An 18,737-nucleotide genomic window follows, 5' to 3' on the forward strand; every position below is an offset into this window, starting at 1 on the left:
CTCATGCGAAGAGTTGACTCATTGGAAAAGACTCTGATGCTGGGAGGGATTGGGGGCAGGAGGAGAAGGGGACGACAGAGGATGAGATGGCTGGATGGCATCACTGACTCCATGGATGTGAGTTTGAGTGAACTCCGGGAGTTGGTGATGGACAGGGAGGCCTGGCGAGCTGCGATTCATGGGGTCGCAAAGAGTCAGACACGACTGAATGACTGAACTGAACTGAACTGAAGTAGAAATATAGGCTTGAAAATATGACAAAGTGAACTTTGAATGTTGAGAGAAAAAAGAACAAGTTGAGGAGCCATGAGAAGGAATATTCTTTGAGTTTGGAACAAAAGAAGTGGGATGGTGTCATAGAAGCCAAGGGAACAGCCTAGAACAGAACAAAAATAAACTGGGGACCTTTATATGGGAGCTTTATAAAATTTGAAAAAGATAATGAGTAGAATTTCTTCAAAACATTATGGACAATTAACGTTTTGAAATTACAATTGAGCTGTTTCTCCGTAGACCATTAGTATGAGCAAGTTGCTATGTAATTTTCACCTCCCTAATAATTATTTGTGCTTGCATTGAGCATTCCACTGTGACTGGGCTTCAAGTTGCTGTCAATTCCTGTCCCTCAAACCCCCTACAGCGAAGGTGTTGGTTGAAAATGTATGTGTATGGGGAATCATGATATGCTCAAAATAAAAGTTCTACTTCTTTAGTGGATTTTAACAATGTTATTCCTAGAATGCCTTTTAGACGTGAGGGACAGAGGAGCCTGACAGGCTATAGTCCTTGGGTCACAAAAAGTTGGGCATGAATGAAGCAACTTAGCATGCATGCAATAAATGTCAAAAGACAATAGACAGAAGGAGAAGAGGGCATCAGAGGATGAGATGGTTGGATGGCACCACCGATGCAATGGACATGAACTTCGGCAAACTCCAGGAGATGATGAGGGACAGGGAGGAGGCCTGGTGTGCTGCAGTCCATGGGGTTACAAAGAGTTGGACACAACTGGGAGACTGAACGACAACAACAATGACTGTGAGAGCTGTACAAGAACGCTTACTGACAAGAGATACATCATGGAGCTTTCTGGCAAAAGTAGGAAAAAATGGGGCTCTAGAGTCCTTTTTTAACTCCTTACATGACTCACAATGCAGCCTCAAAAGTCACTTTACCAATGTCATGGTTCTTTTCATATGAGATTGTGGCCAAACGCATGAAATTCTAGAGCAAGTTTTGGCAAATTCAGCCAAAATTTGAGCCAAATTCAGCCTGCCACCAATTTTTGTAAATAAGGTTTTATTGGAACACAAGCATGTCCATTCGTTTACACATTTCCTATAGCTTCTTTCACACTACAGTGGCAGAGTTGCATTGTTCATTTGAAAGAGAAATGGTCTCCAAAGCCTAAAATATTTACTATTTGATATTTTATAGAAAAAGCATGCCTATTCTGGAGATGTAAGAGATGTGGGTTCAATCACTGGGTCAGGAAGATTCCCCTGGAGTAGGAAATGGCAACCCACTCCAGTATTCTTGCCTGGGAAAGCCATGGACAGAGGAGCCTGGTGGGCTACAGTCCACGGGGTCGCAAAGAGACGAACACAACTGAAGTGACATAGCACACACCTTGCTGACTTGACCGAGAGAATTAATAGCCGACAGGAGAAGAGTGCGGAAGTATATACCTTAGGGTGACAAAAGCCATCCTGGAAACGGCATGGAGATGGCTTTCTGAGGCAGTCAACAGTGAGCTCCAGGCAAGTTTCCCTCTTTCCTAGGCCATTACTGAGAAATGCATGAGAAACGGTTTTTAAAAAACCTCAAGAGGAGAGGTTTGGAGATGAAGACTGAAGGCTAATTAGTTCTGAACAGATGTAGCTTTTTGAGCAACATGAATGATCAAGCAGTCCTTGTTTATCCTCTCATCCTCGTGTGATCACTCTGTACTGGCCAGGCATCCCCTTAAACTCAAGGTGATGACACATAAGGCGTGGGAAAAATAGAGGCACCCATAATTCACTTTCCTCTTGGTTCCCCTTGCTTGCTTGCAAGTGTGCTCCATTGTGTTCGACTCTTTGTGACCCCCTGGACTATAGTCCAATAGGCTCTTCTGTCTATGGAATTTTCCAGGCAAGAATACTGGAGTGGGTTGCCATTTCCTACTTCAGTAGATCTCCTTGATCCAGAGATCGAACCCATGTCTCTTGTGTCTCCTGCACTGGCAGGCGGATTCTTGACCACTGAGCCGCCTGTTGGTTCTCCTTATCCATCAGCAAGCCAAAGGAAGAGAGATTTGGTGGCGTGTGCTCATGTCAAGAAGTAAAACAAAAACCACTGAGTTCATTTTGTGCATTTCTACTCTCTGTTCAGAATGAAATATGTGTACGTGTGAAACAGCAGTTCCTCATATGAGTTACCTGCCCTGCTATTTGCATCTAAAACTCACACTGCATAATATATAAATGATTGGGAACACTCATGATAATGATTAAAATTTTTTGGTTTTTGCTACTTCCAATGGCATTCAATAGAAAATCAAAGACTATGACATGTTGACAGAGAGACATAGGAGAAAGGGAGCACTTTCATCCTGCTGTTTGAACAAGGGGCACGTTTTCATTTTGGAATGGGCACCAAAAATGAAGTAGCCGGCCCTGCATCTTTAGCTCTGTCCTTTAATATCAGATGGGGCTTCCCTCATGGCTCAGCTGGTTAAGAATCCACTTGCAATGCAGGAGACATGGGCTCGATCTTGGGTTGGGAAGATCCCCTGGAGAAGGGAACGGGTACCCACTCTATTATTCTAGCCTGGAGAATTCCATGGAAAACATAGTCCATGGGGTCGCACAGAGTCAGACACGACTGAGCGACTTTCACTTCACTTTACTATCAGACGGACCTGAGAGTCTCTCCTAGCCTTCTTCGGTGAACTGCTGTCACCAAACCTGTGCTCCAGCAGTGGGTGAGTGGCGGACCCTGGGGCATAGAGATGGGACACCACTGCTCTTGACACAGGCCGATCCGAGTGTCCACTAAAAAGCATTGCCATCTCTCAGCCTTGCAACTAAGAGACTCTTCCCTAGAAGGTGGCTACTAATAGGACATTTTTACTCGGGTTTTGAGAGGAAATAGAGGTCAGGGCCTGGTGGGGAACAGTTGTCTCCTGCCCCCTGGTGGGCCCAGGAAGGCACTTCTGCTCCCCCTCCTAGGTGGCAGTGCAGACAGTGATGAAAAGACACCTGCCACTACAGGTGATGCCTTGTTCTCTTCAGTTTAGCCAATTTCCTTGGCTAAATAGCCACATCCCCTACTTGCCATTTGGGACAGGCCAGAGTTTCCTGCCTGGGTCCCAGCCCTAGGTGATGAGATCAAAATTGCTCTCTGCAAGGGCTGGCTCAGTCCAGAAAGTAGGGATACAAAGGCCACTCAGAGGAAGCAAAGGGTGGTAGGCAGCCCCAAGCTACTATTTCAATTACAGGCTGTGATGGAAACCTGGCCATCCAGGTGCTTGTCCTTTGCACAGGCTGCCTGTCCCTGGGATTCCAAATGGGCTCTGTGACCCACCTCATGTACATCCCCAGGGGCTACATAACAGCTCAGGAGAAGAGAGAGCCCACCCTGTCCAGCAGCCAGCCGGCTGTCAACAGCTCTTCCCAAATGTGCGTGTCCCAACTCAGCCAGAATCAAGTAGCCCAAGGGACTTCGAATAATTACATTCCCTTCAGATACCTTGGCCTGCTGGACAAATAAGCAAATGCATTAGGGACGTGTCCTAGATGACGGCCAGATTAAGTCCACCAGCAAAGTTTCAAAAACTAAACGTGTAGGGAAAATGAAATAACCTCCAATAAAGGAGAAGTCTGCCGAGCACAGTTTGCTGTGCCATATGTTAAGGTAGATCTGGAATGATGGTGTCATTTCAGAGCCTTCCTGTTAAAAGCCCTTCCATCAGCTCTGCAAACTTACCTTCCAGCTGGGAGCAGTGATTATTAACTCAGTGGAGAGGTGCTTTGTCAGATTCGAAAGAAAACAAATCTGCTCCAATGAAGGGAATAAACAGCCCCGAATGTTCAGCCTGGGAAGCTTTCGCGTTGACATGACATAATTACCTTTCATTTCGTGTAATGATCCTATCACGTTTACTTTGTTCCTCCACTTCCAAAATTATAATATACCTCCCTCCCCTCGAGTGGATGCTCGGAATCCTAAGGAACTCATTTACCTAAATGGCATTTGCTCTTGCAATGAGGCAATTATTTACATTTTATGCAGAATTCATTGTGTGTACTTGGAAGCGAAACATTTTATTTAAGAATTCGTCACCAAAAACACAAAAACGAGGCAAACTGCCTCTACTCTAATATAATGCTAGCTCTTAATTTAAAGCCACACAAAATAACAGAGCAACCCACCTCAAATAGATCTCTCCTATTTCTTTTATTGGCACAACTGTTAATTTCTACAAAGACATTCTGCCTTTTATTGCCAGAAACAAAGAGTAACAATTTGAGCAATCTCTCAGATTCATTTATCTTCTGTTGAGTGTGTTTTTAAAATGTAAGCCTAATAAAGTAAGAAATTGAAATCTGCTTCAAATATGAAATTGATCAAGGGGTTGAGGGGTGCAACCAAAATATACACACAGAACTTTATAACTTAACTCTTCTTGACTTATTTTTATTCTTTAAATTTTAGAGAAGGAAAAGTTCAAGGGCATTCATCACATAATAAAAGATTATTGGATTCCTCCACAGAATAACACTAAGACTCTCTTATGAAATCTTGGAGTAAAAATGTAAAAAAAAAAAAATACAAAGACTAGCCCTAGAACTACCAAAAATATTTGAAAATAATCAATTGCTTCTTCCCTTTTGGGGACATTTGAAGTAGACCAGATAAAGACTGGAGGGAATACTCAGAGGCTCCCACTTTAGGATGATGAAAGGTTTTGATGTTGGGAAAAGACTGAAGGCAGGAGGAGATGGAGGATAAGACAGAGGATGAGATGGTTGGATGGCATCATCAACTCAATGGACATGAGTTTGAGCAAGCTCAGGGAGATGGTGAAGGACAGGGAAGCCGAGAGTGCTGCAGTTCATGGGATCGCAAAGAGTTGGACATGACTGAGAAACTGAACAACAAAACTTTGTCATTTGTAATTTTCAAGATGACAGAATTCTTGTCATGTTGACTTAACTGTCTTATAGTTCATTAAAAAACAGGGATGGGGCACACAAAGTACTTGTATTTCTTCAGATTATTCTTTTCTGGAGATAGAGAGCCAAAAACACATTTCTCATTGACCACTAAATTGACTGGCAGATAGCAATGGCTATATAACTCCCAAGTTGGGCCAAAGCCATACTGGAAAACAAAGTGGAAGTTTCCACATCTCATTACTAGTATCCAATATTCAGGTTTCAGAATTGAATTCCTCTGCATTAAGAAGATAGTGACTTGGTTTAATTACCCCCCATGAGAATTGCTGGTTCAATAATAGAACAGTGTATCTTGTCCAATATGCACACAGGGTTACATTTGCAAACTTACGGGGGAAAGTAGCCAGAAAACCAGTAGGTCAAAAAAGAAGAGGAAAAAAAAAAAAAAAAGCCTCTTGATTTTAGAACTTGAAAAATGAGGGCATGTGGTTTGGAAATGACCCTCCAGTCTGGTCTCTTACTGCCCAGCCCCCCATCCCTTTCCCCAGACTCCAGTGTGGCTCATCTAATCTATTTTGGCGGCAAATGTTTTAATATTTATTTTGCTCACACTTACATTTTTTCTTCAGCCTCCAAAAACCAATTTACAAAGCATCTATTTTGGCATTATCTCTACCCACCTCTACAGTTAAATAAGCATATATTGCTTCATTTAATTAAAAAATGGAAAATAAGGAACTCACATTGTTCCCTCATCTTTGACTATGAAACATATTATGTGTCTCTAAAGGGCTTAAAAGAGATACTACCTGGTTGAGAATAATGGTTGACCTCTCTGTTAGTGTGAGACCCATGGCAACGGCCTGCATCTTCACCCCCAGCTCCAAAAGACAGATGGTTTCCTTCTTGGGCCTTCCCCTGTATCTAAAGCATATTCTATTATTTCATATATCACTTCCACCACATTTTAAGAGCTTGGAAGGAAAGAATACACCTTGCTTATTTTAGTATCTTCATCACTTGCATGTGTCACACTAAGTCATTTTAGTGGTATCCGACTCTTTGCAACCCCATGGACCATAGGCCTCCAGGCTCCTTTGTCCATGGGATTCTCCAGGGAAGAATACTAAAGTGGGTTGCTATGCCCTCCTGCAGGGGATTTTCTCGACCCAGGGAATGAATCTGAGTCTCTTATGCCTCCTGTATTGGCAGGTGGCTTCTTGACCACTAACACCACATGGGAAGCCCCATCTTCATCACTTAATGGTGCTCAATATATGTTGGGGGGACACATGTTAGGTGTAACCAGGGAGTACTTGTACACATGAGCAGACAATCAGGCTGCCCAGGCAATTTTTAAGGATGCTGAGTAGGGAGGGTATGGCAGAGTACATTGGTGGGGCTGGGGAATCCTAGGGGTATTGGCCAAAGCTTAGTGTGGATGAAAAGCCAAAAGCACAAAGGCCTTGGAGTCTTGACAATGTGGTACAAACACTGTTCTGATTAGCCATAGGAGGTGGAGATCCCAATCCCTGTGAACCTCAGCTTCTTCTGTAAGAAGGAAATTCCTCTGTGTGCTTCAACTATCTTGCAGGACAGTTGTCAAGATGAAATGCAATCCTTCATCTTCCAAGAATTTTCTAAACTTTAGTAGTGTGATATATAGTTACCTTATATTATCCAAATCAGAACACTCAGATTTGGATAATATAAGATATATAGTCAGAGAACCAAAGGAGGTGCCATCAGAAATTATGTCAGAAGAATACCCATAAACCAGGAACCTCCTGGGAAAACCTGGCTGCACAGTCACTGGTCTATGTCTATCCATCTCAATCTATAGTCTATATCCACTGACACCTATATCTACAACTCTCTCTGTATATCTGTAGCCATTTATATCTGTATCAATGTCTACATGATTATCTATACTCCTTAACTATATCCATATCTATTTCTCTATTTATATCTACAGCAATGTGTATCCAACTTCATTTATAATTTATGGATGTTATTATTATAAGAAACATCTCAGAGTACCTCACTTTCCCTAGTTTATCCTAATTTCTCTGCCCACCCATTGTTACCTCTCTTAGCCATTTCTCACCAAGACTCTTCTCTTGGTAGTTTCTCTCTTCCAATCTGCTTCTCTCCCTTCCCCCGTTCTGCTGTCTCTCTTAATTGTTAATAATAAGAAACTGAGAAATTTTTTTTCCCATCTGTCATGTTTCTTACACAATGTTCTTCGTACCTCAAAAAAAAAATATATTTCTCTAAGCATATCAACAAAACTTGTCCTTTTCAATCTTTTTGTAGTGTTGGTGGGAATGTAAACTGTGCAGCCACTATGTAGAACAGTATGGAGGTTCCTAAAAAAAAAAAAAAAAACAACTAAAAATAGAGCTAATACATGACCCAGCAATCCCACTAGTAGGCATATACCCAGAGAAAACCATAATTCAAAAGGCACATGTACCCTCAATGTTGGGCTTCCCTGGTGGCTCAGAGGTTAAAGTATCTGCCTGCAGTGAGGGAGACCTGGGTTTGATCCCTGGGTTGGGAAGATCCCCTGGAGAAGGAAATGGCAACCCACTCCAGTATTCTTGCCTGGAAAATCCCATGGACAGAGGAGCCTGGTGGGCTATACTCCATGGGGTAGCAAAGAGTCGGACACAACTGAGCGACTTCACTTCACCCTCAATGTTCATAGCAGTGCTATTTTCCACAGTCAGGAGGACATGGAAGGAACCTAAATGTCCACCAAGAGATGAATGGAAAAGGACGTGGTACATATATATACAATGGGATATTACTCAGCCATAAAGAGGAATGAACTTTGGCCATTTGTAGAGACATGGACTGTCACACAGAATGAAGTAAGTCAGAAAGAGAAATACTAATATCATATATTAATGCATATATAAGGAATCTACAAGAATGGCATAGATAATCTTATTTGCAAAACAGAAATAGAGACACAGATGTAGAGAACAAATTTATGAACACCAAAGGGGAAAAACGTCTTTAAACCCATGGAATAGGAACTCTTTATAGAAAACATCCTACCCAGCCCTACCGTAAAAAACTGAGGATAGAAGAGGAAAGATGACATTTGAACACATGTTGAACTACTCTGAGCCATATTCTGAAATATTCGTAACAATAGAATTGTCTCGCTAAGATGGTGGAGGAATAGGATGAGACCACTTTCTCCCCCACAAATTCATCAAAAGAACATTTCAATGCTGAGTAAATTCCACAAAACAATTTCTGAATGCTGGCAGAGGACAGCAGGCACCCAGAAAAGGAGCTCATTGCCTTCAAAAACAGTCCTCTATTTCTCCTTTAATTTTCGTTTTTATAACCTACTATTACTTTTCAAAAAAATACCCTATTTTTATTTTTAAAATTTATTTATTTATTTATTTGCACCCTATTTTAAAGCAAACTTCGTATATATATATATATTTTTAATAATTCTTGTGACCTTTTTTTTCTCTTCTTCTTTTCTTTAATATTGTGTTTTTGAAAATCCAACCTCTACTCTAGATTTTTAATCTTTGCTTTTTGATATTTGTTATCAATTTTGTACCTTCAAAAACCCAATCTTCAGTACCCATTTTTATGTGAGAGCGAGATTACTGGCTTGACTGCTCTCTCCTCCTTTGAACTCTCCTTTTTCTCCACCAGGTGGCCTCTGTCTCCTCCCACCCCCTTCTCTTCTCTACCCAACTCTGTGAATCTTTGTGTGTTCCAGACGGTGGAGAACACTTAGGGAACTGATTACTGGCTGGATCTGCCTCTCTCCTTTTCATTCCCCCCTTTTATCCTCCTGGCCACCTCTGTCTCCTTCTCTCTTCTCAGTATAGCTCCGTGAACATCTCTGAGCGGTCCAGACTGTGGAGCGCACATAAGGAAGTGATTACTGGCTAGCTTGCTCTCTCCTCTTTTGATTCCACCTCATCTCATTCGGGTCACCTCTAACTCCCCCCTCCCTCTTCTCTTCTCCATGTAACTCTGTGAACCTTTCTGGGTGTTCCTCAATGTGGAGAAACTTTTCATCTTTAACCTAGATGTTCTATCAACAGTGCGGTATAGAAGGAGAAGTCTTGACACTACTGTAAAAAATAAAACTGAAAACCAGAAGCAGGAGGCTTAAGTCCAAATCCGGAGAACATCAGAGAACTCCTGACTCCAGGGAACATTAATCGATAGGAGCACATCAAACGCCTCCATACCTACACTGAAACCAAGCACCACCCAAGGGCCAACAAGTTCCACAGCAAGACATACCATGCAAATTCTCCAGCAACACAGGAACACAGCCCTGAGCTTCAATATACAGGCAGCTCAAAGTTACTCCAAAACCACTGACATCTCATAACTCATTACTGGACACTTCATTGCACTCCAGAGATAAGAAATTCAGCTCCAACCACCAGAACACTGACACAAGCTTCCCTAACCAAGAAACCTTGACAAGCCACTGATACAACCCCACCCACAGCAAGGAAACGCCATAATAAAGAGAACTCCACAAACTGCCAGAATACAGAAAGGCCACTCCAAACGCAGCAATATAAACAAGATGAAGAGACAGAAGAATACCCAGCAGGTAAAGGAACAGGAGAAATGCCCACCAAACCAAACCAAAGAGGAAGAGATAGGGAATCTACCTGAGAAAGAATTCCAAATAATGATAGTGAAAATGATCCAAAATCTTGAAATTAAAATGGAATCACAGATAAATAGCCTGGAGACAAGGATTGAGAAGATGCAAGAAAGGTTTAACAAGGACCTAGAAGAAATAAAAGAGTCAATATATAATGAATAATGCAATAAATGATATCAGAAACACTCTGAAGGGAACAAAGAGTAGAATAACGGAGGTAGAAGATAGGATTAGTGAAATAGAAGATAGAATGGTAGACATAAATGAATCAGAGAGGAAAAAAGAAAAACGAATTAAAAGAAATGAGGACAATCTCAGAGACCTCCAGGACAATATGAAACACTCCAACATTCGAATTATAGGAATCTCAGAAGAAGAAGACAAAAAGAAAGACCATGAGAAAATCCTTGAGGAGATAATAGTTGAAAACTTCCCTAAAATGGGGAAGGAAATAATCATCCAAGTCCAAGAAACCCAGAGAGTCCTAAACAAGATAAACCCAAGGCAAAACACCCCAAGACACATATTAATCAAATTAACAAAGATCAAACACAAAGAACAAATATTAAAAGCAGCAGGGGGAAAACAACAAATAACACACAAGGGGATTCCCATAAGGATAACAGCTGATCTTTCAATAGAAACTCTTCAGGCCAGGAAGGAATGGCAGGACATACTTAAAGTGATGAAAGAAAATAACCTACAGCTCAGATTACTGTATCCAATAAGGATCTCATTCAAATATGAAGGAGAAATCAAAAGCTTTACAGACAAGCGAAAGTTGAGAGAATTCAGCACCACCAAACCAGCTCTCCAACAAATGCTAAAGGATCTTCTCTAGACAGGAAACACAGAAAGGGTGTATAAACTCGAACCCAAAACAACAAAGTAAATGGCAATGGGATCATACTTATCAATAATTACCTTAAACGAAAATGGGTTGAATGCCCCAAACAAAAGACAATGACTGGCTGAATGGATACAAGAACAAGACCCCTATATACGTTGTCTACAGGAGACCCACCTCAAAACAAGGGACATATACAGACTGAAAGTGAAGGGCTGGAAAAAGATATTCCATGCAAATAGAGACCAAAAGAAAGCAGGAGTAGCAATACTCATATCAGATAAAATAGACTTTAAAACAAAGGCTGTGAAAAGAGACAAAGAAGGCCACTACATAATGATCAAAGGATCAATCCAAGAAGAAGATATAACAATCATCAATATATATGCACCCAACATAGGAGCACTGCAATATGTAAGACAAATGGTAACAAGTATGAAAGGGGAAATTAACAATAACACAAAATTGTGGGAGACTTTAATACCCCACTCACACCTATGGATAGATCAACTAAACAGAAAATTAACAAAGAAACACAAACTTTAAATGATACAATAGACCAGTTAGAACTAATTGATTTATCTATAGGACATTTCACCCCAAAACAATGAATTTCACCTTTTTCTCAAGTGCTCACGGAACCTTCTCCAGGATAGATCACATCCTGGGCCATAAATCTAGCCTTGGTAAATTCAAAAAAATTGAAATCATTCCAAGCATCTTTTCTGACCATAATGCAGTAACATTAGATCTCAATTACAGGAGAAAAACTATTAAAAATTCCAACATATGGGGCTGAACAACACGCTTCTGAATAACCAACAAATCACAGAAGAAATCAAAAACAAAATCAAAATATGCATAGAAATGAATGAAAATGAAAACCCAACAACCCCAAACCTGTGGGACACTATAAAAGCAGTGCTAAGGGGAAAATTCATAGCAATACAGGCATACCTCAAGAAACAAGAACAAAGTCAAATAAATAACCTAACTCTACACATAAAGCAACTAGAAAAGGAAGAAATGGAGAACCCCAGGGTTAGTAGAAGGAAAGAAATCTTGAAAATTAGGGCAGAAATAAATACAAAAGAAACAAAAGAGACCATAGCAAAAATCAACAGAGCCAAAAGCTGGTTCTTTGAAAGGATAAATAAAATTGGCAAGCCATTAGCCAGACTCATCAAGAAACAAAGGGAAAAAATCAAATCAATAAAATTAGAAATGAAAATGGAGAGATCACAACAGACAACACAGAAATACAAAGGATCATATGAGACTGCTGCTGCTGCTGCTGCTGCTGCTGCTAAGTCGCTTCAGTCGTGTCCGACTCTGTGCAACCCCATAGATGGCAGCCCACCAGGCTCCCCCATCCCTGGGATTCTCCAGGCAAGAACACTGGAGTGGGTTGCCATTGCCTTCTCCAATGCATGAAAGGGAAAAGTGAAAGTGACTATCAGCAATTATATGCCAATAAAATGGACAACGTGGAAGAAATGGACAAATTCTTAGAAAAGCACAACTTTCCAAAACTGAACCAGGAAGAAATAGAAAATCTTAACAGACCCATCACAAGCACGGAAATTGAAACTGTAATCAGAAATCTTCCAGCAAACAAAAGCCCAGGTCCAGACGGCTTCACAGCTGAATTCCACCAAAAATTTCGAGAAGAGCTAACACCTATCCTACTCAAACGCTTCCAGAAAATTGCAGAGGAAGGTAAACTTCCAAACTCATTCTATGAGGCCACCATCTCCCTAATACCAAAACCTGACAAAGATGCCACAAAAAAAGAAAACTACAGGCCAATATCACTGATGAACATAGATGCAAAAATCCTCAACAAAATTCTAGCAATCAGAATCCAACAACACATTAAAAAGATCATACACCATGACCAAGTGGGCTTTATCCCAGGGATGCAAGGATTCTTCAATATCCGCAAATTAATGTAATTCACCACATTAACAAATTAAAAAATAAAAGTCATATGATTATCTCAATAGATGCAGAGAAAGCCTCTGACAAAATTCAACATCCAATTGTGATAAAAACTCTCCAGAAAGCAGGAATAGAAGGAACATACCTCAACATAATAAAAGCTATATATGACAAACCCACAGCAAACATTATCCTCAATGGTGAAAAATTGAAAGCGTGTCCCCTAAAGTCAGGAACAAGACAAGGGTGCCCACTTTCACCACTACTATTCAACATAGTTCTGGAAGTTTTAGCCACAGCCATCAGAGCAGAAAAAGAAATAAAAGGAATCCAAATTGGAAAAGAAGAAGTAAAACTCTCACTGTTTGCAGATGACATGATCCTCTACCTAGAAAACCCTAAAGACTCCACCAGAAAATTACTAGAGCTAATCAATGAAGATAGTAAAGTTTCAGGATATAAAATCAACACACAGAAATCCCTTGCATTCCTATACACTAATAATGAGAAAGTAGAAAAAGAAATTAAGGAAACAATTCCATTCACCATTGCAACGAAAAGAACAAAATACTTAGGAATATATCTACCTAAAGAAACTAAAGACCTATATACAGAAAACTATAAAACACTGGTGAAAGAAATCAAAGAGGACACTAATAGATGGACAACTATACCATGTTCATGGACTGGAAGAATTAATGTAATGAAAATGAGTATACTACCCAAAGCAATCTACAGATTCAATGCAATCCCTATCAAGCTACCAGCCGTATTTTTCACAGAGCTAGAACAAATAATTTCACAATTTGTATGGAAATACAAAAAACCTCGAATAGCCAAAGCAATCTTGAGAAAGAAGAATGGAACTGGAGGAATCAACCTGCCTGACTTCAGGCTCTACTACAAAGCCACAGTCATCAAGACAGTATGGTACTGGCACAAAGACAGACATATAGATCAATGGAACAAAATAGAAAGCCCAGAGATAAATCCACACACCTATGGACACCTTATCTTTGACAAAGGAGGCAAGAATACACAATGGATTAAAGACAATCTCTTTAACAAGTGGTGCTGAGGAAACTGGTCAACCACTTGTAAAAGAATGACACTAGAACACTTTCTAACACCATACACAAAAAACACCAGAAACTATAAAACTCCTAGAGGAGAACGTAGGCAAAACACTCTCCAACATAAATCACAGCAGGATCCTCTATGATCCACCTCCCAGAATACTGGAAATAAAAGCAAAAATAAACAAATGGGATCTAATTAAAATTAAAAGCTTCTGCACAACAAAGGAAACTATAAGCAAGGTGAAAAGACAGCCTTCAGAATGGGAGAAAATAATAGCAAATGAAGCAACTGACATACAACTAATCTCAAAAATATACAAGCAACTCGTGCAGCTCCATTCCAGAAAAATAAATCAAAAAATGGGCCAAAGAACTAAACAGACATTTCTCCAAAGAAGACATACAGATGGCTAACAAACACATGAAAAGATGCTCAACATCACTCATTATCAGAGAAATGAAAATCAAAACCACAATAAGGTACCATTTCACACCAGTCAGAATGGCTGCGATCCAAAAGTCTACAAGCAATAAATGCTGGAGAGGGTGTGGAGAAAAGGGAACCCTCTTACACTGTGGGTGGGAATGCAAACTAGTACAGTCACTATGGAGAACAGTGTGGAGATTCCTTATAAAACTGGAAATAGAACTGCCTTATGTATGACCCAGCAATCCCACTGCTGGGCATACACACCAAGGAAACCAGAATTGAAAGAGACACGTGTACCCCAATGTTCATCACAGCACTGTTTATAATAGCCAGGACATGGAAGCAACCTAGATGTTCATCAGATGAATGGATAAGAAACCTGTGGTACATATACACAATGGACTATTACTCAGCCATTAAAAAGAATACATTTGAATCAGTTCTAATGAGGTGGATGAAACTGGAGCCGATTATACAGAGTGAAGTAATCCAGAAAGAAAAACACCAATACAGTATACTAACACATATATATGGAATTTAGAAAGGTGGTAACGATAACCCTGTATGCAAGACAGCAAAAGAGACAAAGATGTATAGAACAGACTTTTGACTCTGTGGGAGAGGGAGAGGGTGGGATGATTTGGGAGAATGGTATTGAAACATGTATAATAACATGTAAGAAACGAATCGCCAGTCTAGGTTCGATGCAGGATACAGGATGCTTGGGGCTGGTGCTATGGGATGACCCAGAGAGATGGTATGGGGAGGGAAGTGGGAGGGGGGTTCAGGATTGGGAACTCATGTACACCCATGGTGGATTCATGTTGATGTATGGCAAAACCAATACAGTATTGTAAAGCAAAATAAAGTTAAAAAAAAATTGTCTCAATTGTCTCAATAGAATTAGCAATAGCATTAACTCTGAGATACTAACTTTGAACACGTGAACCTTGGTTCCTCCCATAGCTCTGTCCATCACTTAGAAGTAGTTGTATCTCCATCAAAATCGATTGTCTGATGCAAGTTATCATTTAGATCTCAAGACAAGATAAGAAAAAAGACATTTCTCTTTCAAAGAGAAAATGTAACAGAGTTGAAAAGTAAATGAAAAGGTGCTAATTACTAATAATAGGTTAGTTTTCAAATTGTTCTTTTAACTTCTAAAACTAATGAGTAGAGAAACACTTTGTAATCTCTTTGTAACGGACATCAGTTACTCGGTAAGATTAAAACTCACGGTAAGATTAAAACTCAGAATGATTCTGATTATTTATAAAACTCATACTATAAAACTCATTAGTGCAAAGAAATAACAAAGACTTTCAAAAGAAATACCATTTTTGACATCTTTAAACAGTATCTTTGAGAAGACTGTGGAAATTTACTCCTCAAGGAAGAAGCTCTGTGGATTTAGATAAGTGATACCGGTGACTTTGGTTTTAAAGCTTGTCATTTAGTAATCAGTGCAGGCTTCTCTAATAAGTTGCTGATCTGCTCCTTCCTGTTTCAACAGCTGGCATTAGGCCAGTGTAAATGTTAAATTGACACCTGGGCTGGCCCTTAAAAATGTCAATGACATTGTTGGAAATGCATATCTGTAGATCTTGTTGAGGTTCCTAGAATCTCCAACCAATAGGCCATCGTTTGGGTTTGTATCTATCAATCAACTGGCCTCTAATGTACAGAAGTCTCAATCCAACCACAGACAAAGAAAAATCCATTTTAATTAGGGAAGCATGAGTTGTACCATCACAAAATTCACAACTCATGTGTTTTTAAAATTACATTTCTTTGGCAGAAATTTTTATTGTTTTGAGTCAATGCATCTAGGCCACCTCAATTGTGCCAATTACATAAATTCATATCCATGTTTTGAAATAGATGGCATAATATAATATCAAAAAATATCATCTTTCTACCATTATGAGGGATGCAGGCAAACTGTTGAAATTAGCGAACAACAATATAGAGTGTAAAAAACTCCTGGGCTATCTTCATATCTTCAAGATTCCTGAGAGATTCCTTCCCCATCCTATTTAGGAAGGACCCAGGAAGCCAGCCCTACAGTCGCAAACTGAACTCTAAAGAGAAGTCCTCTCCCCTCTGCAGAGACTAGGAAACCACTAACAACACCCATAGGAGTTTTTCCGGAGCTACTCGCCAGCAGTCCTAACTTAAATGTGCTGGACTATCCAGAAGAGCAAATACTCAATAGCAATCTTGGCAGATGTTTCCATTTTTATAAAAATGATCCCCTATCTCTCATGGATCCTTTATTTGCTAATTAGTCCATAGTCCGCTGGGCTGAAACAAACAATGAAGCCTGCGGTATTGAAACATTTTTTCCCCTTGGCCTACAACCACTGTTCACTTCTATTAGGCTAGGGCCAACTATGCTTTGTGATTTCAAATCTTGTTCACTAATTTCTCATAATTAAGAATATTTCACTTAGATTGGAGAAGAAAACAGAGTGGCCTCTTGCTATTATTAGAGGTGCAATATAAGCACTTTTTTCACACAACTGCAAAAAATCCAGAGCACTATACCCTCTGTGAAAAACAGTTTGGTTATTCTTGGAAAAAATGAACATCTAACTATCATATAATCCAGCAATTCCACTCCCAGGTATATACCCAAAAGAATCAGAAGCAGAGACTCAACAGATACTTGTGCACTAATGCTCTTGTGTGCATGCTACATCTCTTCAGTAGTGACCGGCTCTTTGCGACCCTATGACTGTAGCCCACCAGGCTCCTCTGTCCATGGGATTCTCCAGGCGAGAATCCTGGAGTGGGTTGTCTTGCTCTCCTCCAGATACTAATGTTCACAGTAGCATTATTCACAAGAGCAAAATGACGGAAACAGCTCAAATGATTGCAGACAAATAAATGTATAAACAAATGGGATCTATCCATACAATTAAATATTGGGTGGGCCAAACACTTCATTTGGATTTTTCAGTAAGATCTGGCAGAGAAACACGAACTGTTAGCCAACCCAGTATTACTTGGTCTTAAAGGAATGAAATTCTTAGACATTCTACAACATGAATGAACCTTGAAAACATTATGCACAGTAAAATAAGCCAGATAAAAAAAGTACAAATATTGTATGAGTTCACTTATATAAGATATCAGTTACTGGGGGGAGGGGGAATAGGGAATTACTGTTTAATGTAGACAGAAGTTTCTGTTGGGGAAGATGGAAAAGATCTGGAAAATGAAAGTGGTGATAGTTGCAAAATAGTGTGAATATAGTTCATGTCCTTGAATTGTACACCTAGAGGCAGTTAAGATGGTAAATAAAAGTTACCATTATGTTATATGTAACATAACCATTATATATATAACATAAATTAAATAATTGGTATGTAATATATATTTTAGCACAATTGAAAAAAAAAAAGAAAAGCACCACAAAATATCCAAAACCTTAACCAATGTTAGTGGGAGAAAGTTATAGGACAACCCATAACGCATGTAATCCTCTCTGATGATATTTCTAGTTAGAGAAGAACCAGTAATATTTCTGTCTTAATCATTTCAAGAAGGCTTTCCAAATGACACTCCTCCATGTCAAATTTTATTCACTTGTCTCAGACAATGAATACAACTGGCCTGAGATTCAATAACATACATTTTTGCTCTGGCCCAGGAGGGCCTAAAATGGCATGAGCCCAAGAACAAAGCAACCTCATATCACCAGATATGGAAGGTCCAGGCAATCAGTTGATTGAGTCATGGCCTCCAAGTGCCCAGGAGTCTGCAATTTAAGAATGCTAATTCTTTGGAGTCAAGGGTCAAAACAGAAATGTCCCAGAAGGCAAAGTTGGCACCGTTCATGAATGTTGTGTTCAACTTACTTGATGAAGCAGTCTCGGCCATCCCGGTTTGCTGTCATCTCCCATCCATAGGGTGGTACCTGGTTCAAGCCCCAGGTTCCCGAGGGAGGTGGCCAGCCTGAAGACTTCGTCCTGTGGCTGGAGGAAAGAAAAAAATCATTACACCAGACTCTTGGAAATTTCTTCTCTGACAAGTTCCAGAAGGGGCACGGGACTGGCTCCTCTCAACTGCGGGCTGTATACTCAGCTGACTACATGAACGGTTAGGACGTTTTTAGGTCATGTACTGGGCTCACAATCTGTCTTTACAGTATCTTGTTAGCTTTTCAAAGCAGCCTTACATATACACATCTTGTTTCACAAGATGGGGAAACGATGAATAGCTCACAAAGATTAAGCAACTGCCCTGAAGACACACAAGCCAATTTTGAACGTTCACACTTTCTATGACACTAGGCACTCCTGGGACCAGATATTAGGATGGACTGACAAACAGCTATCATAACACAATATAAATGCACACATGAAAATAAATTCCTATTTTTATACATCTGAAACAAATAACTCCAAGCCTCGGTTTTCTGAACTCTGACTAAACTACAAAATTTCCACTTACAACTACACTCCAGTCAAAGTGAGTCAGAAAACCTTAGACAAACTCTCCATTTATGTTGCAGTGAAAATACACACATTAGCTTTTACATTTTCTAGTTCACACCTTAAATGTGACTCAACAGCAAAATGAAAGCGTAGGTAAAAGAAAA

At 39.9% G+C, this 18,737-nt stretch overlaps 1 protein-coding gene across 1 annotated transcript in view; it reads right to left on the reverse strand.

Moving 5' to 3' along the window:
• Positions 1 to 18,047, reverse strand: part of FRMPD4 (FERM and PDZ domain containing 4) — a 204,240-nt gene extending 186,193 nt beyond the window's left edge. Inside the window, exon 1 of the mRNA XM_052663584.1 lies at positions 17,995 to 18,047. Within this exon, the coding sequence (XP_052519544.1) occupies positions 17,995 to 18,032 (38 nt within the window). The 5' untranslated portion in view covers positions 18,033 to 18,047. The remainder of the gene's footprint in view (positions 1 to 17,994) is intronic.
• Positions 18,048 to 18,737: the final 690 nt, after the last annotated feature.

This window comes from Budorcas taxicolor, chromosome X, assembly GCF_023091745.1.
Source record: "Budorcas taxicolor isolate Tak-1 chromosome X, Takin1.1, whole genome shotgun sequence".
Lineage (NCBI taxonomy): Eukaryota > Metazoa > Chordata > Mammalia > Artiodactyla > Bovidae > Budorcas > Budorcas taxicolor.